Genomic DNA, 25,046 nt, shown 5'->3' with positions numbered 1-25,046 from the left:
GTTTGAAAAGTTAAGCATTCTTCTGAGATATGAAATTTCAGACTTATTTGAAATTCAAAATAGAAAAATGACAGGCTACTTGTGTTATTTAAGCTAAGGAAAAAAAAAACCCTCCAGATTTAAAAAAGTTTTTCGGTTGAAAGATCTTCACTGTGGCAGGCACTGCAAGAAAGGACAATTTGCTTCTTTAGTGAGGAAATTTTTTGCATTGAGACAGTCAGAATAACAAGCTCAGCTTCTCTTGAAAGGAAAGTGAGGAAAGCTTCTGGCACAGTCATTGGAATTGTTTAGGAAAGCATTAAAAAATCCAGTATTTTTCTCATCATCCTCTACTAGCATAGGAGCTGCAGGTGCTCACCTGTTGTTCTTCCCTGCCCTAGTCCCCCCAGGGAATGAAGCTGTCCCCTCTGGGATTAGCAGCCTGCCCCCAGCCGCTGTGTGTAGGACAATAAATAATCTGGGGCCCCAGGACCCCAAGGAGCTGTGACAAGCAGCAGGACAGGCTGCCGGAGCCCTTGCAACATCCACGTGGCTGCAACACAGTGGGGACCTCAGGGGCTTTGTTGTCTTGGTTGGGAAGTGCATCAAACCTCATGGCCACAGGAAGAGGAAAGGGCAGGAAGGAACAGGGATCCAGGCAGTTTCCTTGGTTTTGCTGCTGAAAAGATCAATTTCCTCCAGGCCCACTGGATGGCTGCTGTGCCCTAACAAAAGCACCTGTAATTCTGCTGGGCTGGAGCAAAGCAAGCGCAGAACCAGGCAGTGAGAATATTATTAGAGGCACCCCAAGGTCTGTGTTTGACATGTCAGCCTGTGATTGAAGGCATTCCCCTTCTCCTCCCAGAGGTGTTTGTTCACCTGTGCAAACTGCAGCGCAAATTGTTTGCTGCTGGGCAGCGCCGTCAGCAAAAGCCAGCATGGGAACAAAAAGATGGATAGAGGAAACCAACCTCCTCCTACCTGGCAGTGCTCTGGGAGCACGAGGTTCAAACACAAGGAGATCCCAAGGAGAGATGTGTGTTGGATGCACGACCTACCAGGGCAGTGCTTGGGAACAGCCGTGTCTCTGGAGCTGGATACAAGGGCATCCATTTCCCCTGCACTGCAGAAAAACACACTCCATAAAAACTTCAGGTTATTGGGCTGTACCTGCTGTGCCTTTACAGTCTCTTCAAGCAGAGGTGCCTGTGCCCGTGCCAGGCTGGTGGCAGGCAGGTGCCAGAGAGCAGGGCTGGCTGCCAGCATCCAGGTGGCTGTGCCCAGGAAGGTGGCATCACCAGGCAGCTGTTGGCTAAAGCAGGGCAGGGGGCTGCCCTGGGCAGCCTGGCCACGAGGGGGAATGTGGCAGCGCTCCCGTTTTCCCACGTGGTTTTTGCCACTCCTGGTAAGCCAGGCTCGTGGTTTGCTTGAGCCTCGCCGAGGGTCTTCATTTGGAATTAACTCTAATCATGTTCCCTTCCCCTCCCTCCTCACAGGCTACAAGGAACAGGGGATCCCACAGCAGCTGTAGTGGCTGGGACAAGTATGGTCAGAGGAACACGGCGAGAGATTTCCTTTGGCAGCCGTGGGCCACGGACCTTTTCATTACCCTTTGTCTCTCTTCTTGTCCCTTTTGTTTTGTCTCCTTGTGTCTGCCCGGTTCACTGCCCGTCCAGCGGAGCGGAGATGCAGAGCAGCCGGCGCAGACTTGCACTGATGCCCCTGAGCAGTGGAGATGAGGCAAGCACGGCTTGGCTTAGGACTGGTCCCGGCCAGCACACGAGGAGGACGAAGGTGCCAGGACAAGGAAACACCCCTGGCAAAGGTGGCACCTGGGCAGGCAGCTGAACCAAGGGAGGGGGAGATGCTGCTTTCCCTCTGCTCCCAGGGGGAGGTCGCTGAAGATGTTTTGCCTCCTTTTTACGCTCGCTGTTAAAGGACGCCGGCTGTGAACATCAGAATGCCAAGGAGCTATTCATAGATATATGTACATGATGTAAAAGCAAACCAGTGGTACTTTCCTCCTGCCCTGAGATTCCATCCGTGACTGCTTTGCAGTAGTGGAGGGTCCAGCCCAGCCCCCTCTGCTGTCTGTGTATATATGATGTTCACTGAAGCTCTGTCCCCACAGATGTCCTGAGAAACGTGCTTGCTGTAAATCGTATTGTACTGCTGAAATGACTCGGGCCATCCCCTGCTTCCATCCACTGCCACCATGCAAAGACCAGAGCTCCCACTGGCCATGGGGACACTTTTCCTAGCACAGGACTGGTGTCCTGCAGCACCTCACCTCTAGGGCAGCAAGTACAGCCTCGTGCTGCCAAAAGCCTCTTGTATAAAACAATACTGGGGGAGCCAAAGAACGAGACTTTTCCTGCCCCTGGAAGGGACTTGCTGGCAGTGTCTCCGTGCTTTGGAAACGGATCCCCTTAGAGCGCGACGAGTGCTCCTGGCTGAAGCAGTGTCCCAGCTCCACTTCCCAAGGTAAGTGTCCAAAGCTCCAGGATCACATCCTGATACTGGCCAGCTGCTTGGGAGCTGTTGTGGTTGGAAGGCCCGTGGCCAAACGGGGTGGGGCTGTGATTTCACGGCTTGAACAAGATGTGCAGAGTTGCTGTGGCCACAGGTGTAATGATCCCTCTGATCACAGCCGGGCGAGAGGAGCTCGGCTTGGTGTCAGCACCTGAATGCTTTTCCACTCCAAAAAGATGGCAGGAGGAGCCCTGCTGAAAGAGGGCAAAGCCAGGCTGCTCACATGCAGGGAGGGCCCTTCCAGCCAGAGGAGTTTCACACAAACCCACTGCCAAAACTGGGAGCCACCCCATTCCCAGCCTACTGCTCCTGCCAAGAGGCAGATGGTGAGAAAGGGATGGCAGCAAACCCCCTGCCCTACAAGTGTCCACCCTCTCCTGGTATGATGGTCTGCTTTTAACAAAGGTTTTTATTTTTCATGCAGAACAGGTCCTGTCAGCTAAAATACCTCCTGTTGTAAAGAGAGCTGGGGTGTCAAAAAGCAGCAAGTGCCCCCAAGCTGCCCAGCAAGGGTGGAGGAGAGCCCTGTGCTGGGCAGGGCACCTGTCAGTGATCCCAGAGAGAGCTGCTGGGGTAGGAAGCTCCTTTGGTGTTTTGGTGCAAACCTCTGGCTTAGCCTTCCCACAGCCCCTGCTGTTCTCCTGATGCCTGGACACTGTCTGGATTTAATGCAACACTTCTCTTCCCAGGAAGTTTTCTCCCTGCCCAATGCCTGTACTGCGAGCCCACAGCCTGTGGAAAGCAGGCATCAGTACCTCTTTGCTCTCCCAGCTCAGCACATCCTTCTTCAGGGCTAAGGACAAGCATCCACAGTCCCAACTAACTTGTGGTGGGACAGGACTTCTCCAAACGATGCTTGTTTATCCAGTGCAGGCATCAAAAGGGATGACAGACATTTTTCACTTCACCTTCCATGGCTGTGCACTATAAAAAGCTTTGGGCTGTTGGAACAGGAGAAAGGGGCAGAGAGTTAGGAGCCTTGGGAGCACCAGCTTTCACTGTGAAGATGCTGGCTAAAGCATTTCCTCAGATCTCAGGATCTCAGCAGTCTTAATTGGAAACAACAACAACAACAAAAAAATATATAGACAAGGATGCAAATTCATAATGTAAACAATTAATTGTGTATTTTACCAAGCCAGACTTCAGGCAGGGCAGTGTATTTGTACAGCTTGCAGTATACAGTAAGGAAAAATGACAGGCAGAAGCATAGGAATAACCCAGGCTGCAATTCTCTTGCCTCACACCCTAAACTGCTGCTCGTGCTGCCGTGCTGGATAGACAGAAACAGGTATTTAGTCACTACCCTGTATCCAAACAGGGATGCTGAGCTCAACTTCCTGGGCTGCTGCATAGAAAGTGAGGATCATGACATGGTGCAGACAGGAAAACTTTGCATTTGTCTTTTAGAGGAAAAGAGATGAAAAAACATCAGTTTTTAGAGCGACACAAGCCACACAACAGAGGCAGCAGAGGAGCCAAGGTTTCCTTGGAAGAAAAGTACCAGTTGGTGCTCCTCATTATCCCAGGGCTGGAAGCTCAAGAGGAGAAGCAGCACAGTTATCCTGCCAGAATGCCAGGCTGCAGTGAGCCACAGTTACTTTGCTTTGCCAGGGAGAGACTTGGAGGACAGCAGCTGCTGGAGAAAACCTATCAAGCAGGTCAGTGGTGGAAAACCCAAGAACCATCTGGAATCTGCATTAAAGCCAGGGGGTGAGCTCCTCAAGATTACCACTCCCACAACGATGGCCAAAAGAATTTCTGCTCCCAACATGCAACAATTTCAAGTGGCTTTGTCCATTTCTACCAAAGGGACTGTGCTGTGGCATCTACAGCTCTGTGGCTTGCTGGGCTGTACAGGTGTTACAGAACTGAGTTTCAGCATTTCCTGCAAGGCAGACCATCTCTGCTCCTCCATTTCCCACCTGGGAAAATAAGGGTTAAATAGGATCCTAACCAGTAGCAAACAGGGAATCTGTAGCACATCTGGAAAACACCTTCACAAGCTGCTGCTGTCATCAGTGAGAACTCTTTTTTTGAGATCTATAACAAGCCCTGAAGCCACCCAAACCACTTGCTTGCTCAGCTGCAGCGAGTGCAATGACAAAGAGCAATGGTTACCACTTGCCTTTGCCAAAACAGAATGGCTGGGTCCAGTGCAAGCACCAAACACTGCCTAAGCATCGAGTTAGTTGTGCTGTGGTGTCAGGATGGGAGTGCAGGAGCCCCTGCAGACATGAATAACAGGCCATGGATAAAAGGAACTAGGCAGGCAAAACCTTTGGGTGCAGAAACTCTGAAACAGGAGCAGCAAGCATGGCTTAACATCTTCTGGTGCCTGTGAAGTTGGGTCCACTTTTAGAAGGTGGATTTAAATATGTAGTGGACAGGCAGCACAAGAAGCCTCAGGCTGGGGAAGATTAAACCAGCTGACATTTTCACTGGCCCTGAACTGCCAAAAGTCACATCTGTGGCATCAGATGTCAGATCAGCAGCAGATGCCCCATCCTAGAGACCCAGCACCTGCACAAAAGGTCCCCTGGGAACAAAAAGGGACAGAATAAGCTCCTCATCAGGGTTTTGCTGACTTTTTGGGCCACATTTGGTGGTGTCTGTCTCTATCCTCTAGTGAGGATGGGAGAATTGGATTGGCTGGGAAAGGATTGAATGGAAATGCTGCCCTCCCTGGGATGGCTGCAGGTCTCTGAGAGCATCACTTTGTTAGGTCTAGGTGCTGTCTGCATTTATTGCAGAGGGAGTTTGGTACTGCAGTGCAGCACTGCACAGACCAGGTGGGGATTTATAATTTACTTTCAGATTTTGCTCTGTAAAATTTTTTCTTATCTTTGACCTTACTGAATTGGTAAAGACAAGAAAACACTCAATGCACCACTTCAGAGGCTCTAAAATCTGTCAAGTGACACCCAGGACAAAAATCTTTATTTTTGCCTATTGTGGTGATTTGCTTAATTGATTTTAATTAGAAGTAGACAGTTTCCCACTCTGTGCTTTAGGACAGGAGCCACATTATAGATTGGCCTTGCTACCACGCAGCAAGCATCAAATTGCATTTTCCCCAAGGCTGTCCTGTGGTAGTAATAACAATGATAAATCCTTCTGCTTTTTCCAATAGCCCTGAATAAAACTAGCACTGCCAAGCTCCCCCCAGGCCAGGTGTGAGCAGCAGCCTGCTCTGAGACAATGGTGAGCCCCTCACCTTGGCTTCAGGTCACCCCATGGCAAGTCGTGGGGAGCTGTGGGGAGCTCAGAGACTGAGGCCAGGGCAGGGCTATGGTCACCAGGGGGTTCTGCTCATCCTATGTTTAGTGTCACACCCTCCACTATGACTTGGTTTTCCTCCTCTCACAAGAGGTCAGAGTTCTGTGGGCAGCTGGAGGGATGTGCACAGTGCCCACAGTCCAGGCACTGACAAGAAGAGCCACGCTGTGAAGACACAGGTAAAATTTTGAGTGTTCCCCCATCAACAATTCCTTTCTTTCTCTTTAGGGTAAAATTTACCACTCAGTGCTTTGGCACCTCTTTCTGAAGCATTGCAGAGGGGACATCAACTCCACCTCCACCGGGGCTGGATAACTCCCCTCCCTCCCGTGGGAGCTGTGCCAGGACCAGCTTTGAACCAGCCCAACCTCCTCGGCAGCACAGCCAGAGGGCACAGACCCAGGCTCTTCCTCTGGTCCAGCGTGCACGGCCCCAGCTATCCCAGCACCATCACCTGCTTTAAATGTAGATGTTTGACATGCGAGTTTTACAGCTAAAGAGTGATCATGGGTAACAGAGAATAAACCAAGCTGCTTCACCCCCATCTGCCAGCAACACAGAATTTTCTGCTGCTCCTCTCTGATTGTGAAAACCAGGTTTCTAAAAATAAACAAAACAAAACAACAAACCAACAACAACAACAACAAAAAACAAAACCAAAAACTAAAACAAAACAAAACAAAAAAAGGGCTTCAATGAAATAATTTCTTGGTACTTGAACCTAGCTGGGCTAAACAACTGATTGACTACTCATTGGAAAACAATTCCATGTAGGAACCAACCCAGTCAAAAACCAACTTCATTCTGGGTCAGCCCAGAATGCAATGCAGGGCACAGCACCATTTTTCCAAGTTCACTGGTATTGCCAAATCCATATTTACCATGGAAAAGGGGCTTTAGCAGGTAACCCCCACCCTCCCAGCCTTTTGCCTGCTTGGCTGTACTTGCTGCAGGGGCTCAGCACTGCTCTGAGCTGTGGCAGGCACAGCTGGGAAGGTCGGTGGGGCTTTGTGCTGGGAGCAGCTCTGGCACACACAGCCATGGGGTCAGGAGTGTCAGATGTGAGGTGGCTCCATCTGTGCCACACCCCGAGCTTCCCAAGGCACAAAGCTGCATGTTCCTCCCTGAGTGCACTGATTGTCACACATTTTATTAGAGACCTTCCAGTTCTGCTGGGAAGTGCCCCTTAAGTCTTGCTATGAGTGTTGTGTTGAGCTCTGTAAACAGGAAGCTGAGGCTTACAGTCCCAGTATTCTTCAGAAGCCTGTTTTAATCCTTGCCTCCTGCTTATTCTGGGATGACCCTGCAGTTCACACACATGCATATGCTCCAGGCAGGAGCTACCCAGAGCAAACTGCATCCACTGCAAGACACCAACAAGAGCTCCTTGGCATCTAAACCCCAGGTACAAGGAGACCCTGGCTAGATCTGACATTCCTCCCAGGAAAAAGCAATGTCTTCTCCTGCACACTTGCTAACCATGGTGTGGAAACTCAGCCCTGTATTTTCCAGCTGACTTTGCTTCATGCTCACACACATGATGCACTTTGAAGCAGTGCTGCAATTTATTTCCCAAACTGGCACTCAGCATTCCCACCCCCCTGTGGGAGCAGCATGGTGCAAAACCCCAGGTCACAGTGGCACCATCTGAATGAGGGTTAATTACAGTGAATCCCACCAGAGCTCATGCTACCCACAACCCATCCTTCCTCCTCTGGTCATCTGTATAAATAACTAAGCCAGGCTAGAAGTCAAGTCCTACTCTTGCACCCACCCAACCAGCCAGAGGGAAGAAACAACGCCCTGTCCCCACTGCTGGAATGGTGCAGTGGGAAGTGAAGGCTTTTTTCTGGCTCAAAAATGGCAAAAGCCAGAGTAGCTCAATCCATCTTTCAGCTCTGAGAATGCTTTCAACAGGAAGGTGAAAGGGAATGGCAGATTTTGGTTTGGGATCAAAACGGGCTCACCTCTGCCAGCAGTGCCTGGAGGTGATGGCAGTGCTCCCCCAGACACCCAGCAAGTGATCCCACCCTGACCCACACCCCTCCTTCACCCCCCACACACCCACACAGGCACTGCTCCCAAGGCTGGGAAGGGGGATCGTTGGCTCAAGTCTGTGTTCTCCTTGGTTTTGGCCATGCATGGATACATCAGATTTTCCACCCTAGGAAGGAGAGAGCAGGGGCCTGCCCACTTGTGCTGTTTGCACCTTGCTGGTAAGCCCACCTTTCATTACTGGAGCCCAAACTGAGGGGTTGCAGAGGACCATTTGTATGCCTATTTATATAACCAAGTATTGGATTGTGACTTCTTGTGTTTTGATACTGTGGATATTTTTTTTAAAGTTAAATATATTCTATTGCTGGACAGCTGGAATGAAATGCAGTCTCTTTATGTCACCTGAAGAAACCTCTTCATCCCTGATTCCAAATGGGTTCTCGTTCTCCCACCAGCAAGGTGATGGAGAGCATCCAGCAGACACCAGCCCACATCCCCTGAGGAGAGGAGGCAGGGCCCAGGGCATGGCTTCCTTAAGGAATTCTTGAGCAGAAACTTCCAGAGGAGCAGAAAGCTGGTGAGGAGCCTCACCCAAATCTCTGGAATGGAGACAAGGGAGGGGAAAAAGCCACCCTGTGTTCCCTTGTGCACATGCCTACCAGCAATCCTTCTTGACTGGGTTTTGTTTGCAATTTTAACACTTTAATACGACTCCAGGTGCATTCTCCCTGTTCCCGGTGAGAGAACAGCCCACGTGCTGTCAGGAGCTTGGCCACAGGCACCTGAGCAGAGATGAGCAGCTGGCAGAGCCTCCCCACGAAAGGCAGCTCTGCTGCAAGGGCCAGCAGCTTGTCAAAACAGCTGCACATTTCAGCCATCCACGCTCCATGCTGCTCCTGTGATGTACAGTGCCACAAAATCCACTACACTGTGCGTAGGGAAATACGTGGGAGATCTCAGCTGGATCAGGCGGCCAAACTCAGAGTTGGTGCAAGGCCAGCAAGGAGGGTCTTCTCACAGCCCATGGCTTTGAGGGGTCTGGGAGGTGGGGCAGAAACTCCTTTCACTTGCTGTATGTTTCTATTCAGGCTTCAGCCCCCAGCAGGGGAAGCACTTTGGGATGAAAACTGATATATAATAGTATGATACTATTAATACATCCATGCAGACACACCAGCACGTGGCAAACCCACAGGAGAGACCTGGAATAATTATCTTAAAGAGATTTCTTTAACACCCTGCTTGCTAATGGAACTATTTCAGAAGGAGAAGAGGAAAATTAGCAATAAACCACACAAAAGCAAAGTGAAAAACTGGAACTTGGTGAAGACAGATGAGACACAAGGAAAACCTTCCTGCTGCATTTCTGGGCACCCCCTTGCCCAGCCACCCACCTCCTCCACACTGTAGCCCAAGGGGATGCCCACAGCCACCAGACACCTCACCCTCACTTCAGGGGTGAACTGGCTCACCCCCCAACACAGAGCAGAGCCAGCTCAGGTGCCCTCAGAGCACAGCACAGCCCTTGCTGTCACTCCTCTGTGCACCTGCTCTGTGCAGCACAGCAGTGTGGGTCCAAGGAAACTCCCTTTCCAGCAACTGATGCCTGGAAAGGGTGACCTGGAACAGAGAGTAGGCAGAGCAAAAGGAATAAAACAGGTATTTATTGAAAGGATACACCTTGGGCAGTGCAAGAGCCTGGCTGGGGCTACACCCAAATCAAATCCAAGATGGAGCCCAGCCATGAGTTTTTACACTTTTATTTTTGTTTCATCTACATACTAGGGTCAGTTGTCCAACCACAGCCCCAGGTTATGAAGTCTCAAACCCCTGGCTTGTCTCCTTTCCCTCGTTGTCGTTTTTGCTTTTTGGGTAATGGGTGTCCTTGATCCTCTAGCTGGGAAGGGGCTGGTCTGTCCAACCACCCTGCAAACAGAACTTACTAGCACCTAACATGAAGTTTCAGAGTTACACACTAAGCAGCAGAGAATCTCAAAAATATAAAAGCTAAAACCCAAGGCATCACAACCACCACACAACAGGGATAATTCCCTCCCTCTCTATTTGCAGCCTCCCCAAACTAACTCACCTCCTTACAGCTGCCATACACCTGTGGGATACATGCACTCCTGCAGCCTCATAGGGCTGCAGCCACGGCATCAACACCACCCCCAGGGTGATGGGGAGCAGCTGTGACTTCCTGCATGCTCCAGAGCAATCAGTGTAGTCAGGTGAGCTTTGCATCAGGCCATCCAGGAGAGTTTGGGCTGTTGGCTGCTATAACACTGGTGGGGCAAAAGCAGCTTGTGCAGGAGGGCTGGGGTCAGTCATGGCTTCACCCCAAAAGGGTGTCAGGGTTTGCCCACCAGCAGCTCTCAATGTTGGCCGTGCAGAGACATGGAAATACCACTTGGATATTGGATCATTTAGAAAAGCATAATTTCAACTGTGTTCTGTTTAAACTAGCCTGAACAACCATTTAAAAAAAATTAAGCTTTGCAGAGTCCATGCAGAAGAGGGTTATTGCAGGGTATGCATGTACTATCTCTAAATCTCAAAGTCATGCAGTCATGAGAAGGTAGCACCTAATCCTAGGAGGTAATATTACAATTACAGGCTATTTCAGAGCTTGTTTCCACAGGAAATCTGCAGCCCTGTGGAAGAAGATGTGAGCTGCAAGACTGGCAGGAGTGTACGCTTATGTCTAGGGCACACTAAACATTGTGCTACCAGAGATGTGAAGGGAGGCTGTGGGTTTTTAAGGGACAGGTAGGTCTTGTTTCCAGGCCAGCCACATGACTGCCAAATTCTATTTATTAAAAGGCCCACATGCTGCTTAGCAGCCTGGGCAGCCACTGTCTCTGCAGAGACAATGTGTAAGTACCCTGGCATGCTCAGAATTCTGGAACCCGCCCTGCTGGAACCTCTGCCCACCAAAGCAGCCACTGTCACTGCCTGTCCCACCCGTGGCCAAAGGATACAATGAGTTCAGAGGATGGGATGGCACCAACCTGCCCTGGGGATGCTCCCTGGGCAGCAGCGCTGTGGGCTGTACCATGCTGGCACACAAGCACTCAAGGGACATCCTCTCTGACCCTTAATGATCCCCCTGTAAACCACAGGGCCTGTGAGCCTTCCTGAAAAGCCATTTCCCATGGGAAAAGCAGCTGGGCATGTTTGAAGTGCCTGCCTGGGGCTGATGAACGGTGGGAGGAAGCACGTGGCACCCCGCAGAGCCCACCCACGGGTCCTGCCATCTCCCTTCCTTGTTCTGGAGGCATAAAAATGGATGAAGCATGAATTTAGCACTAGAAAAAGATACCACGCTGCCACTGAGAAATGTTTTTCAGCCACGGATCCTTTACAAATGGGGAAACATAGCTGTAGCATCTCCATCTTGCTACTACAGACTCCTGCTGCTTTTTCTTCTCACATTCTCTTCTCTGAGCCAACCCTCGCTGCTGCAAGAGAAGCAGTTCTCTGTGTGTGTCCCTGCAGAAGTCATGGGGTTTCTGCCATGGAAAGCAGCATGTAAACAATCTTGCAGCAAAAGCCCCTTCTGACACAGAGGTCAGTCAGTAGAAATTAAAGTATTTGGTTTTGTTTCCTGGCTCTGGTCAGATGTTTGAGTAAAGAATTTTGTGCCTCTATTTCTCTTTGTGCTCCTTTTTCCTGGTGGTTTCAAGTCTTAAGTTTCTACATTCGGGAAAGTGTGTTTGAACACCCTGGCACCAGGCAATGTGGAGAGGGGAGAGCTGGCCCCAGGTCTTGCAGGTCTGACATTTTTAATAAAACAAGTGGTAGGAGGCACAAACTCCCAACAAACAGAAAGCACCAGCCCCAAGCAGTGCCAGAAGTAGGATGAGCAGCTGGGGCCCCAAAAATTTCCAGTTTCCTCCAGAGTTGACTCAAATGGGATTCACTCAGCAGTCTCCTCCATGGGCTTTCTTCTAAGTAGCACTAGCAGCAGCTCTCCTGTGTTCTCTGGCTGTTCCAGGGGGGAAGCACAGTTTCATCCTGGAGAGAAGCAGGAACTACTAAGACAGGCCTCCTAAGGGTGGGAAGAGAATGCCTGAATGTGTAAAAGCAGCTGCAGCCCCCAGGGCATCCCCCAGAGCAGTAAATCCCCACATAAAGCCTTTCTTGCTGGAGGCATCACTTGCAGGACATGGCAGAGCTGTGTTCACAGCCCCACTCTGGGGGGTGAAGTGTGGGCCTGGGCATGGCAGGTCATCCCTGGGACCCCTGGCACTGCAGGAGCAGTGTGTGACCACTTTCATGGACTTCCAACTACATGGCAAAAGATGAACCAAGCCAGCTGACACTATAGCAGGGCCCTTCCCACTTCTCTCATTTCCCAGAGGTTTCTAGATTTTTATTTTTTACACTTCACAATAACAAAAAACAAATTTGTATTTTTTTAAGGGCAGGAAAGTGAACAAAACGCAGACTCAAATGAGAGTGTGAGTGGGAAAGCTGTTCCCCAGGGGACAGAGGCTGGGGCTGCAGGGGGGCTCCAACTCTGGAGTGGCACAGGGAGGAGAGACCTCTCACCCCCAGAACCGCCCAGGAAGGAGAAGCGGGCAGCAGGAATCCTTCACCCCCTGCCCTACTCAGGCTGGCTCCGGGATGGAGCCGCTGCTAGAACGGGCATTTATGAATTTTAACGACCTTCCCAGCTCCTAGTGGGAAAGCCAAATCCTAAAAGTGCCGAGGGTGGAGGAAAAGCCTCAAAGCAGCGGCGCCCGGGGCGGCGCAGGGCGTGGAGCGCATCCCGGGCAGCGCGGAGACCCTTCCCGGCGGGAAGCGCTCCCGGTGCCGCGCCGGGGGCACATCGCCATCTCCCGGCTCCCGAGGGAAGCGCCGGGAGCCCGCCCGGCTCCGGGAACACGCATTCACTCCCCGCGGAACAGAGGGTGGTCGGCCGGGGGTCAGGTCTGCTTTTTAAGGTACGGCACAAAGGGGAGCGCAGCCCTTATGGGGCTGAGAGCAAACGCGAGCTCGGCCCACTGAAGCATGGAAGGTGCGTTCCCCCCAAAATATTTCCAAGCCAGCAGGACACTGGAGGTGTCAGGCACACGGCCACAACAAAGTGGCTGAGAGGAAAGGCATCCCCAGGCTGATAAGCACCCTCCACACTCAGATGCTGCTTGGCCACCCCATCACCGCTGCCATGGTGTCCCCATGCTACCCCAGCCATGCAGCAGCACACGGGCAGGAGCTTTTCCACTCTGGCAAACTCCTCACTCCTAGCTTCAAACTCCTCACTACCTAGCTGGCAAACTCCTCACTTTCCCCTAGTCACACTGGGCAGGAGGACATGGGGACCCTGGGGCTATTGCCAAGCTTCAGGCTGGGGGCTGCTCTGCATCATCCATGGCAGGGTAAAATCCCTCCTGAGGTGCTTCCCAGAGACCTCAAAACCCCAGCAGCTTGTGTTGGGAACAAACCTGAGCACACCATTGGACCCCCTATCAACCACCACTCCCAAGTCCTGCATTTTCACAGGCTCGAATGCCCGGCTGGCCCCCAGCACCCCTTGATTTATGGGAGGCTCATTCTGTCAAGTAGTGCCTGATCAGACAATGTTGAAGGAAAGGAGCTGCCCCTCCCTACCTGCAGCCTGAGCAGACCACCTTACACCCCCTGGCACTGCCAGAGGTGCTGAGAGGCTCTGCTCTGTAAGAGGTCTAAAGTTTTATCTGTTCTCCCTTAGAGAAGGTCTAAAGTTGTCTTTGTTGCATTAATGGAAGTCCTGGCCTCTCTTCTCTCTACTGAGTTTGAGTCATTTCGTTTATTAACGCAGAAGGTGGCAGGGAGCTCTGGGCTTTGCCTTGGAGGTGCAGTAAAGCTGGGCAGGGAGGCCAAGCCAGGCTCTTGCTGTGGCATGTGCCAGTGGGGGCCTGCCCCTTCCCAACCTTCTGCATAAACCTCAGCGTCAGCAGAGGCCAGCACTCAGTCACGAGGGATTTCTTTTCTTGACTTAGTCCCTTTTCCTCTTCAAAGCAACAGGATGAATGTGTCTTTACAGACCATGTAAATTTGCTTGTAGATAGGGCCAGGGACTTAGAGATAGGGAAGTAATGGGAGAAAATATCAGTTCTAGGAAATGTTACCAATTGACACGGACTGCTCCTCAGCCAAGGCCCTGACAAATTCCTGAACTTTGAGAAGAACAAAGACTGAATGGAATTATGAATATTGTTTTGTTATATATAACAAAGGGGGGGATGTGCATATTAGAAGGGGACATGCAGTAGGCCTTTTGAAGAGTCTGTACCTTCCAAGTACCTCAGCCAATGGGGAAAGGAAGAGGCTGTTGCGGACAGGAAATTAGAATATAAAGGAGGCTGCATCCTCCAATAATTTGAGAGACCCCAAGGGAAATGCCCCATGGCAGTTCCCTTTATTCAAATAAAGTTACAGGACTCCTCTGTCTCCTTTCTGGACATAAGCCTCTAGCACTGTGAATTTTTCTGCACACTCACCACCACAATGTCATGGTGTTTCCTCAGCTCTCAAAAGAGGTTTTTGCAGAACAGGGTTCTTCACCCTCTGTTTTTGCATTTCAGGGTGCAGCTGGGTAAGTTTTGGAGGCTTTTGTTTCCCTCTGAAGGTAGGAAGAGGAGTTATATACCAGAGAGACACCAAAAACTGGACCTATAAGTAAAACAGAGGCTGTCAGCTCTGCCAGAGCTAGCTCAGCAGCCAGACAGGAAATGTGTTTGCTTTCCCACAGCCCAGGAGAGACGACTGGTGCACAGGCAGCAGCCTCCATCCAGTGTCCTGCCGGCTCTGCCTCCCACCAAGAAGTTCCTAGTCTTCAAATTCCATGCTGCAGGGTTTCTCCTTCAGTTTGTTTTAGAGGACCCAGGGTGAGCCAGGTCTGGTGCCCAGGCAGGGTTGCTCATGAGGGTCTGGCATTAAATCTGGCTTTCCTTTAGGCTCACCTGTCCCTCCTCAGCCACGTCTGTGCCAGAACAGCAGAGCAGTGCAGCTGAGAGGGAGAGGAGCAGGGGGAGTGTTTGGCTGTGCCAAGCAGCTCTGATTTCCTGGGTGCTTTGGTTTTCTCCAGAGCAGAAATCACAGGGTGGCACTCAGAAACTGCTCGGTGGGAGCCAAAAACATTCCAAAAAAATTGACACTGCCTTCAGTGGCCTTCCCTGCAGAAGGGGGATGGAGGAATTCAGGCCTCTCTGGGGGGTAGCTCCCACTGAGCCTGGGCCTCCCACAGCCCCAGTTCTGCTCTCCCCCTGCCCTGCTCCCTGCAGAGCCAGTTCCTGTTTATCGGGATCTGTTCCCAGCGCAGGGTCTTCCCTTACCCTTGCTTTTATGCAGCACTGCTGGAGCCTGATTCCCCTCCAGTCATGGACATGAAAGGCTGTTCCAAGGCTGCCACAAGCTGCACAGGGCAGACACTGAATGCACACCAGGGGAATGCTTCCCATATGCCTTTATTTGCAATGTTACAGGACTTTTTTACAGGCACTGTGCGTTGGTGTTCCAGACTGGTTTGGATTTTTTTTCTGTATTACCCAATGACCGAGAGGTATGGTGGGAGTAGGGAAAACCCCTCACAGCAACCCTTCCAGCCTCCAGGAAAGCATAAGACATCTGAGAGCAACAATCTGCTTCTTCCGAAGCCACGAAGCGAGGAATCTGGTTTATAAACAGGCTTAAAAAATAACGTACATATATAAGAGCAGCTCGAAGCTAAAGTACAGCGGTAAGTGGTACATAGCTACGCGTATCTGTGCACACCCTTTCTCCAAAGCTGGGAAAGGCATGGCTTATAAACTAGAAACACAGTTAAAAAAAAAATAAAAGATTCCATGCATTACGTTTTAGTGTTTTGTGCAATTAAAATGGAATGAAAATAAATATAACTTAAAAAAAACCCCAACCTTTTCCATGACACTAATGGATCAGAGGCAAAGTCTCTAAGGCACTTCCACATGGGCTATTCTAGAAAGCCTGGCAAGGAGCTAAAACAGTGCAACCATTTACAATGGCATCTGATGAGCAAAAGACACCTGTCTGGTGAGATATGAACTGAGAAAAAAAAAACCTTAGGAAACTTCAGTCCTTGGGAAAGAGGCTTGGCTGCAGATGGCTTGGTGGCCAACTCCTCCTCCTCCTTATTGCTGCAAGGGAGGTCTCCCCCACCAAGGGTGCTGGACCCATCAAACGATGGCAGAGGGGTCTGGGCCCTGCTTCTTGGGAGCGAGATTGGACAGTGGGTTTGGGGATGGATGGAGCAGGTGAGGGATTCGTGGCTGCCAAGCTCCTGCACCACCTCCTGCGCTGCACATTCCTCGACGTGAGGGCTCCTGCCTCCTGCAGCCTTCCCTCCTCTCCAGGGATGACCTTTAGCGCACCAGCCCTGCCGCAGCTCGGTTCAAATGTTCCAGGAAGTTAAAAAATAGCCTCCGCCCTAAATAGGGAACTGGGTGTGTTTGCAGGAGTGGGAGCACAGGGACCGACACACGGCCCCAGGCTGGGGAGCAGCGCAGCTGTGTGGAAAAAGGGGAAGGCATGGGGATGCCTGACCCCAGCTCTGCTTTGCCAAAGGTGTCTAACCCGGGAGCTGCCTTGCTGCTGTAACCCTTCACCTGATGCAGATGGAAATTATGGAGATGCTCCAGGTGGGAGGGTCGCCCTGGGCTAGGTGTGAGTGTTGGTGGCACTACACATGTACCCAGCTGGTGACAAAAAAGACTGATCAACCTGGATGGCTACTTTAGGTCTCATAGTAGTCCTTTATAAGCTATTTTTCCCAGCTAGAGAGGATTGGAGACCCCAGCTAAGGTAGGCTGGAAGCAGTTCCTAGCAAGGGAGCTGAGGCTCTAGAGAGGAGCCCGAAGTTTTGCTCACCAGGGCACCCAGCATGGGGGACATGGGTGGGAAGCACCTGGCTATGGCAAATACCTGTGCCTGACTACATGGCTCTGCAGCAGGAGGGATACCCTCACCCTCCAGTGCCACTCAAAAATAACTAAGCAACCTATATAAGATGTCTTGAACACAAATGAACCCCCAAATCTGCTCTTCTAGCAGCTCTGAAGGACTCGGCACAGCCAGCTCCCCGGGCTGAAGGGTACTGGCAGAGACAACTAAAGGGCTCCTACTACAGTGTCCTTCACCATCTCCACACCCCGCTCACACTCTCTGACTGCCAGAGGGTCCTGGGCAGGGTCACTGAGTGTTTTCAGGACGATCCTGGTGCAGGAAGAGGCTCCTTCCTCTGCCAGCCCTCTTAACATCAGGCTGAGCAAGAGACAAAAACACGATAGGCGAAGCATGCACTTGCCTAAGCAACCCCACCGGGCTGCTCTGGGCCACCTGCTCCCACTGACTCTGCAAAGCCAAGGTTTCAAGTTCAGCTTTTGCTCTGGCAGGTTAGCTCTCTATTTACAAGGAGGGGTGGGGGGAAACAACCAAGACAACCTAAAAAAAAAAAACCACAACAAAAACACATTAAATAGGGAGAGTATAGCTTTCAAATGGGGAGGGCGAGGGCTGGAAAGTGTCTTGTAGTGCAGTTCAGAAGAGTCAGTCGGGGGCAGGTTGGGGGTAGTGGCAGAGTCAGATGCGCGGCTTTAATGCAAGTCTTCGCTCTGGGACAACTCTGTCAGGATCTGAATGAGGTTGTCCAGCCCCCAGAGGTAGCCATCCTCTCTGTTCCCTTCCACCCAGGGCACATTGTGCTGGAGAACTTGTCCCTCTGGCAGTGGGGTGGTTTTCCCAAAGTCAATCATCCAGACTTTGGCTTGTTCCTGCTTGTCGTGAATGAAGAGGAGAGAGCTCCCAATTACCTGTGGAGAGGTGAGACCAATTAGTGGTATTCCTGTTGCTCATTTTCAGCCCTCTTTGGGGCTTTCAGACACCTTATCTCAGGATGCATTTCCAACAGATGCTGCTGCAATTTTGCATGAGGAAAAGCAAGCTCTGAGTAGAGGAAAAGCAAGCTCTGGGTGGAGGAAAAGCAAGCTCTGGGTGCTTCTGGTTGTGTTCGCACATGCAAATGGGGCATTTGGACAAGCTGATTTACTCATACAAATCCCAGGTCTTGGCAGAAGGAAAAGATTAGAAAAACATGGGCATAAAACTTTTGGAAAATGTTTTGGAAAATGAGCTAAGGTCCCTTAGCAAGTAATAACATAAATTGTCTCAGGCTTCAGATGGGGTTTTTTCAAGGCTGGTTCTTTGTGATCAGCCTGTGCTCTTTGCACTCACCAATCCTGCAGACACCACCCCAGGGATGGGGATGCTCCAAGTACAAGTAACTTGCAACCTGCTGTCTCCTGCCTCAAATACCATCCAATTACATCCAGACTGCCCCTAGAATATCCACCTGGCACTCACAGCACTCTGGGGGTGCAAGGTACAGAGCTGCATGCTCATGAATTTCCTTTTCCCTGAGTTCACTCGGCTGCATCTGCTTTGAAGGGCTCTTTCATATCCTGACAGGCCTTTGGGAAAATCCTGCAGCAAGTAGTGGCCTGGGCAAGCCCAGGGAAGCCAACAGGTGCATATGGGCTCTGACAGCAGAAGTCTCAAGGCCTGTTGCAGTGGGATGAGCCCCCACAAGCCCAGCAGTCGCCACACACAAAGCAGAGATGCTCAGCAGCTCAGCATCTTGACTGGCTCACAATCCCAGCCAGGCTGGCAACCAGCAGCAGCTCTGATGTGTCTTCCCAGTGCTTAGGAAATGTGTATCAGTATCGAGCCAGTCAGCACTGTGCTCTTCTGCTTAATCTCCTCCTCCAGTCAGAAGACTTTAGCAGGGGCTTCTACAGAAAAGCACCAATGGGTGCATTTCAGAGCTGTCCAAGATGAAAACTGCTTTACAAATTCTCTCTGATGTGTGTGAATTGGTAAATTATGAACTCACTTGCCCCCTGTGTCACAAATAGGGTGACTGGAGTGCAAGGGCTGTAGCAGAGGTGATGCAGAACATTGAGAGCCACAAGTGATTGTGTAGGTACATGGAAGAGAATCCAGCTGGCATCAGCCCTCCAGAACAGCAGCACTAAATGTTACTGGGGACTCCCACATCTGTGCTATCAGCAGGGCTTAGCCTGGGGTTTGCCTTTAGACAAGGGTTTTGAGCAGGATGCATGCACTGTTTGCAAAAGCTGTTATAAATTTACATTTTTCAGGAGACTTTTTCTTCCAGTGTGTTGGGAAAACATCCAAGGTCCAGAGATGTGTATTATTTCCGAAAAATGCTTATCTTTAGCTCTCCTCTTGCTAACCTCTTATAATCCTCTCTTGGCCAGGACATAGCATTCTAATTTTAAGGAAAAGCTTTTTGCTGACATTCTTCATTTGCGTGTCCTGGACTGCCCAATTCCCCTGCAGCTCCTTGGAGGAGCCCTGCTCAGCAAGGGCCCCACGGAGGGACACAGAGCTTGGCAGACCTTCTGCTGTGCTTCATTTCGAAGCGGGATGGAAAGTCAAAGCTGCTGCTTTTTAATTTTTAAGGAGTGGAAACTCCTTTCAAATCCTCTTTGAAAGGCTGCTTTGTTTCTGTGTTTTCAAATGAAACGCTGGCACTCGGTTTCAGGGAGAATTTTGTTTCCTGTGTTGAACTGCCCTGAAACCCTCAGTTTTGACATTTCCCTTCCAACTGCCTTCCAGGCGCTGCCACCAGGAGGCACAGCCCCATCTGTTTTTGGCTCCTGGCAGGACCCTAAGTGTGTGGCTGGGGCTGAGATGGCTCATGTGGCTCTGGATGAGGGACAACGGGCTTTTGGAGCTGTGGCTCCTGAACCCTGGGAGTCAAAAGTTCCTATGAGGTTCCTTTCTTCCCGCACCACATGTGACAAGGACACGCACTCTCATGTTTTGTTAAGTAGATGCAATAGCAAAGTGATTGCATTAAATTGTAGAGCATTTCAGTTCCTGAAATGGCCAAAAAAGATAAGTGTTCCCTCCTTGTTTTCCTATCAGCACTGAATCTTCACTGTAGAAAATGCTGGTATCGTGGACGCTCATTTCTGTGTGAAATTCCTTCTAAAGGAAGAGTTCATACTGTGGTGCCCCAACCAGCTCAGGAAAGGCATGTTTGGGGTATCTGCAATTTATGGCTGTGTTGAAGCCTTGTTTGATCATGTGGAGCAACTGTCAGCCAAGTGATACCTCACATGCATTCAAACAGACATTTCTCCTGAGAAAACCCCTGTGCTTTTACACTAGGGAATACTCCCTGTCATAAACAGCCTGAGTTCCTCCTAGATCACTTTTGATCTGTTTGAACATTGGCTTTCAGTAGATGTGAGCCCATGTCAGATGCATAAACATTGTATGTGATCGCCTATATTTGCACGTAAGTATTAAATACACATATGAAAATAAAGATATAAGACGAAAACAGCCCCTGACTTCGACTTCTCTGCTTGGATAAGCTGAGATTAAACAGTCTGCCTCTCCAGGCAGATCTATCTAAACAGCAGTTATTACCTCATGGCACTTGAAGAACGGGGATGTCTCCAGGGTAGCACGGATACCCTTCAACCGGTTAAGGTAACTGTTCTGGAATTACAAAAAAAACCAAACAAATCCAAGCCATCAGTGTTGCAGGAAACCTACATAAAAACCACTGCATTGGGGCAGACAGGAAAGCCACCCCTGTGCCTAGCATCCTCACACAGACCTTTCCCTTTGGAGAGTGTCCCCTCTTTTTTATGATCCACTTATTCTTTTGGCTTCTATAGCACCCTGTGAACTCCTGTTGCTTTCAAAAGTTAGTGAAAGCATTTGCTTTTGCTGAACTGATGCCTTCTGCAGAGTGTCCCTGCTGTGTCCATAGTGGGAACACCTAATTCAACAGCTGCTATTTTTTCCTCCCCCTTGAACTCTCTTAATAGATCAGCTCTTCACTTCATCTGTCTTTTTATCACTCAGTCAGTCACACATCACGAGACACTTCTGCAACTCCATTATCAGCACTTTTGCAAAGCTGGTCGTGTAGGCGGAAGGGCTTTCACAATGGCCAGCACACAGGTCAAGACCCACGAGCCTGTTTGAGCATCCCTGCAAATTGCTGGAAGGCACTAAACGTTCTCAGGGGGCTCCACCGATTCTGGGGTTTATACAGAAGAATTAAGCACAGGAACACACACAGAGCAAGTATCTGGGCACTGTAACACACTTGCAAGGGAAGAGGTGGGGATCGCTGTATAAAAATGCACCGGCCAAGGTACCCCATCCAGAGCCACGGTATGACGTGTGCTCCAAGTTCTTTGGGGATAAAATGCAGCCAGGCAACTTCATCTTCAGATCCAGGAATAAACCCTGAGTGACTCTCGTGAAAGTAAGCATGCCAGTTTGAAGGAAACAGTGCCAAGGGCCACTCCAGCTGGAGCCTTGCATTTGGAGACTTTATACAGTGCAGCTTAAAATGGGAGTGCTTTGTCAAATATGTTATTTGACACGGTGTAAATTGTTTACAGCCAGATCTCTTATTCTCCTGGCAACTTAGGGAAGCTTGGAAAATGCTGGCTCTGGTGTGCCCATGTGAAGTGTGTCTGGCACAGGCAGCCTGCCCTGCCAGGATGGGAGCCCCCACCACTCATACAGAGGGGTACAGAGAGGGCTCGGGGTGACCACCAGCCCAGGGATAAGGAGCAGAGCATGGCTGTGACTCCTCCGTGGGTTTTGGGGGCCAATCCTGGCAATCCTCAGCAGACTCAGAACTCGGGTCAAGCAGTGCTGCTGCAGCCAAGTCCCCTCCCAGCTCTCCACTGCTTTCCCCTCACCCCGCACCAGGATGCTGCTGCTCTTCAACATTTCTCATGCTTTTTAAGAGAGATTGCTCAGGCTTCAGCCCTGCAGGCCACGGACCTGATGAGCTGAGGCCAGGCTCCACAGGAAATGCCCTCTCCAGGCAGTGCTCCCAACATCCCCCACTCACCAAAACGTTCCTGTTTCCTCTGGTGAACTCGCTGAAGGCCTCCATGACTTGTTCCTTTGTCCGTGTCTTCTTGAAGTCCCGGTTCACAGTGCCATCCTCTTTCTTGAAAAGAAGGGACAGGGGTGAGTTGGATGGGGAGGAGGAGAATTGGGGCAGGAGTAGTGTTTCTGTAGCCATGCCTGTTGCCAAGTAGGATGTGACCAGCATTTTTGACAGCTGAAGGATCTGTCTGTGGAGCAGGGGTGAGCAGAGGCAGCAGGTCCCTGCTTGCACATTCCATTATCCCACAGCCCCTATTGGTCTGTACTGCAAAAGGAACTCTCCATCATAAAATACTTGCCAAGGTCACTGGCAGTGTAGACAAACTCTCCTCACAAACCTGGTGCTTGCTGCTGGAGACTACTGTTTCTGGTGTTTCTGTGCCCAAATGGCTTCCCATGCTGCTGTGGCTGAGAACGGCACTGGCACAAGCCCTGGACTGTCTCCCTGGCCTGGGGAGGACAGGAGAGCATGATCACGGTGGGACTACACTGAGCGGGGATGGAAACAACATCTCAGGAGCAGGAACAAAACCCTCCAAGAGAAATCCTCCATGGACCATTGCAGCAAGAAGCAAGCCCCATGGCTGTCTGGCCTCACTGGTCCTTTGACAGTCCATGGATCACAAGGACAAGGATCTCCAAGGCAGCAGCCTGGCACTGAGATGCAGTGAGCAGCCTTCTGCTCTCTTCTGCCTTTTCCCCAGAGGCACATCCATCCTTGGCCTGCCATGGGGATGGCATGGCTTGTCCACTGCAGGGACAACACTCAGCCCTGGCCCAGTCTCCTGTCTGAACTCTGGGCAGATTTGAAGGTCTCCCCCCATTTCCCTGGTCCTTCTGGGGCTCTGATTTTCGCATCAACTTGTTTCATTGTCCAGAGGGGCCGTGGGACAGGCAGGCAGATCTCACTTCCTGGATACAGGGGCTATTTTAAACCACACTTGCTTGAGCTCACGGCTCCATTGCAGGGCTCCATCCCACTGCTCCAGAGACCTCGTTTGCACACAATAGAGCAAAGGGACAGGGGCCAAAAGACATCCTGTGGGCTGGGGAAGATGAAGGATGAAGGAGCAGAACAGAGGCTGAGGGAGGAAGAAAGCACAGTGACATCACCTGCCCTGGAGGTTAGAGACCCATCCAGGGAAGTGCCCCCCAGCACAGGGCAGTGTGCATTCCCCTGGAGAGAGGGCTTGCTTTGAGCATGGTGGCCCGTCCAACTTGGGGGAAGATCAAGTGCCCAAGGTAAACCTGCTACCAAACCAACACCTGAAGTGCAGTTTGGGATGAATCACACAGCACACTTCAGCTTCCAGCTTGTGTTTTGTGTAAGCATTAACAAAGGTGGTAACAAAAGCAACGTACAAAAGAAAAACTCCAGGAAAAACTTTGTACCAATTGCAATGTCTGCACCCAGATTCAAATCACCCTGGACTCAGCCTGACCATTGTGCTGCCACAGGGTGCAAAAGCAATTCTCAGGGCTGGCAGAGTGTGTATTGGAAGGGGTCAGGGACAACCTTTTCACTGGACGCTCCATGCTGCTGATGGATCATGCAGAGCTAGGATCTCTGCTTTCAGCTGTGACCTTGCTGAGGATGCTCGGGTGGCACATATGTGATGTATAGGGGAAGGGCACTTTGCTGCTCTATGTCCCTCATGTGAGCCCTGATGTGGCAGCTCAGAAGTGAACCCACCCTCTCCCAGGGGGATGATTGATATCAGTCTGGAGAAGGGCCACAGCACTAACTTCACGTGTAAAGAGCACAACTTTCCACAAAGCATCCCAGAAAGGAGATGGACTTCTAAGTGCTCCTAAAAATAATCGAAAATCACAGATGGCCTTTCAGATAAGGCAATCTCAGCTTCAGGAAAGCCAAGCAGCCTATCCGTAGTGCTGCTCCCAGCATTACCCGCCTCCTGCAGTTTCCTTGCCCAGCCAGAGGTTGCTGCCACGAGGCTGACAACTTCCATGACATTCCCAGGTGTCTGAGCCCCAAGGGGCTGCCTGCCACGAAGAAGAAATGTGAGGGGGGCTGATAAGGACTATCACAACCTCCGCTCCACCAACGATTCCAGGTCGTGCTGGCGTCACTGGGGCAGGGCTCGGGTCAGCCACATCTCCCTCTAGTACTGCCTCTGGCCTTGGAAAGGGGCTTCTGAGCTGCCTGGCTTGGCTAAGCTAGGTGGAGACTTTCCAGGCTGGTTTTGGGAACCTGCAAACATTCCAGCCCTGGGGAATGCCATCCCACAGTGGCCTTACTGCAGGCAATGGTGAGTAACACTCACACCAGAGCAGCAGCTCAGGAGTGTCACTTCTTACAATGAGCCCCACCAAGTTTCAACTGGGCCACCAGGGATCACTTTTGCTACTTTCAGCATGGAAATTTTATTAATAGCTACTGTTTCCAACAGGTTCAAGCTATTCCAGAAAGTCAGATGAATGTCATTATCTCCTTTTGCAAAGGAAAATTTCCATTTTAAAGAGGAAGAACTGGATCCTCAAGACCCCCTGGGAAAGGGAGAGCTCAGCCAGGAAAGGGTTGCTGTCCTCATGCCCAACCCTGAGCTGCTTGTTTGCCTTACCTGACCGTGCTATCCAAAAGGATTCCACTGCTCCTCTCCTTTCTATGACCCCTTCCCACATGTCCAGGGTGAAACCCTGTCCTTCCCTTGCACTTCTCAGTACTCTCCTCTAGCAGTTCCCATCCATGAGTGAGGGGTAGGGCAGATTCACCACTGCTCTTCACAGGGAAGCACTCACAGCAAGAAATAAAATATGGGAAGACAGCCAGGGCACTGAAGGCACTTTCCCTAACACAGAAACTCAATCCCAGAAACAGGGAGAACAACAGGGATACAGCACAGCATGACCAGCCCTGTTGGAAAAAAAGCCAGCCGTGAAACAGCACGAACTGCTAATGCTTTAGCTTAGGGGAAAATAACCCAGAAGCTGAGGGATTTAAGGAGAATTACAGTAATTAGAGCCTTGATCAAATTAGTCAGCACCCTAGCAGCAGCAGCAGCAGGAATACTGCTGGAGGCCAGCACTTCTCAACATTTTTCAATTAAAGGGCTGTTTCACCTCTTTGAAAAAATCCACTGCTCAGATCAGGCAGAAACTCGTTTATAGCTGGCTAAACAGAGGTACAAACCTCGCAACTTCTTTATGGCTTTTATTTTCCTCCACAGTGTTTTTTGGCCTCCCTAGGGATATGATTTGTTTGGTTGTTTTTCTGGGGTTTTTTTATATTTTTAAATTTCAAGTGCTTCACATATGACCTGTCCCCTAAACATGCTCAG

At 50.6% G+C, this 25,046-nt stretch overlaps 2 protein-coding genes across 3 annotated transcripts in view; one reads left to right on the top strand and one right to left on the bottom strand.

The window, feature by feature from the left end:
• Positions 1–8,159, top strand: part of STUM (stum, mechanosensory transduction mediator homolog) — a 48,157-nt gene extending 39,998 nt beyond the window's left edge. The window contains exons 3-4 of one of the 2 annotated variants that reach the window (XM_088161107.1): positions 1,656–2,463; positions 6,019–8,159. In XM_088161107.1, coding sequence (XP_088017233.1) covers positions 1,656–1,696 — 41 coding nt within the window. In that variant the 3' untranslated portion in view covers positions 1,697–2,463; positions 6,019–8,159. Of the gene's footprint in view, positions 1–1,475; positions 2,464–6,018 lie in introns of both variants that reach the window. The other variant, XM_088161108.1, reaches the window with a different exon arrangement.
• A 7,067-nt stretch (positions 8,160–15,226) lies between these two features.
• Positions 15,227–25,046, bottom strand: part of ITPKB (inositol-trisphosphate 3-kinase B) — a 67,044-nt gene continuing 57,224 nt past the window's right edge. The window contains exons 6-8 of the mRNA XM_014877436.2: positions 21,707–21,808; positions 20,254–20,325; positions 15,227–17,603 (exon numbers count right to left, since the gene is read on the bottom strand). Of these exons, the coding sequence (XP_014732922.1) occupies positions 17,388–17,603; positions 20,254–20,325; positions 21,707–21,808 (390 nt within the window). The 3' untranslated portion in view covers positions 15,227–17,387. The remainder of the gene's footprint in view (positions 17,604–20,253; positions 20,326–21,706; positions 21,809–25,046) is intronic.

Source organism: Sturnus vulgaris, chromosome 3 (assembly GCF_052056855.1).
Source record: "Sturnus vulgaris isolate bStuVul1 chromosome 3, bStuVul1.hap1, whole genome shotgun sequence".
NCBI lineage: Eukaryota > Metazoa > Chordata > Aves > Passeriformes > Sturnidae > Sturnus > Sturnus vulgaris.
The sequence above is the reverse complement of the archived record's forward strand: the minus strand, read 5'-3'. Positions and strand labels throughout refer to the sequence as shown.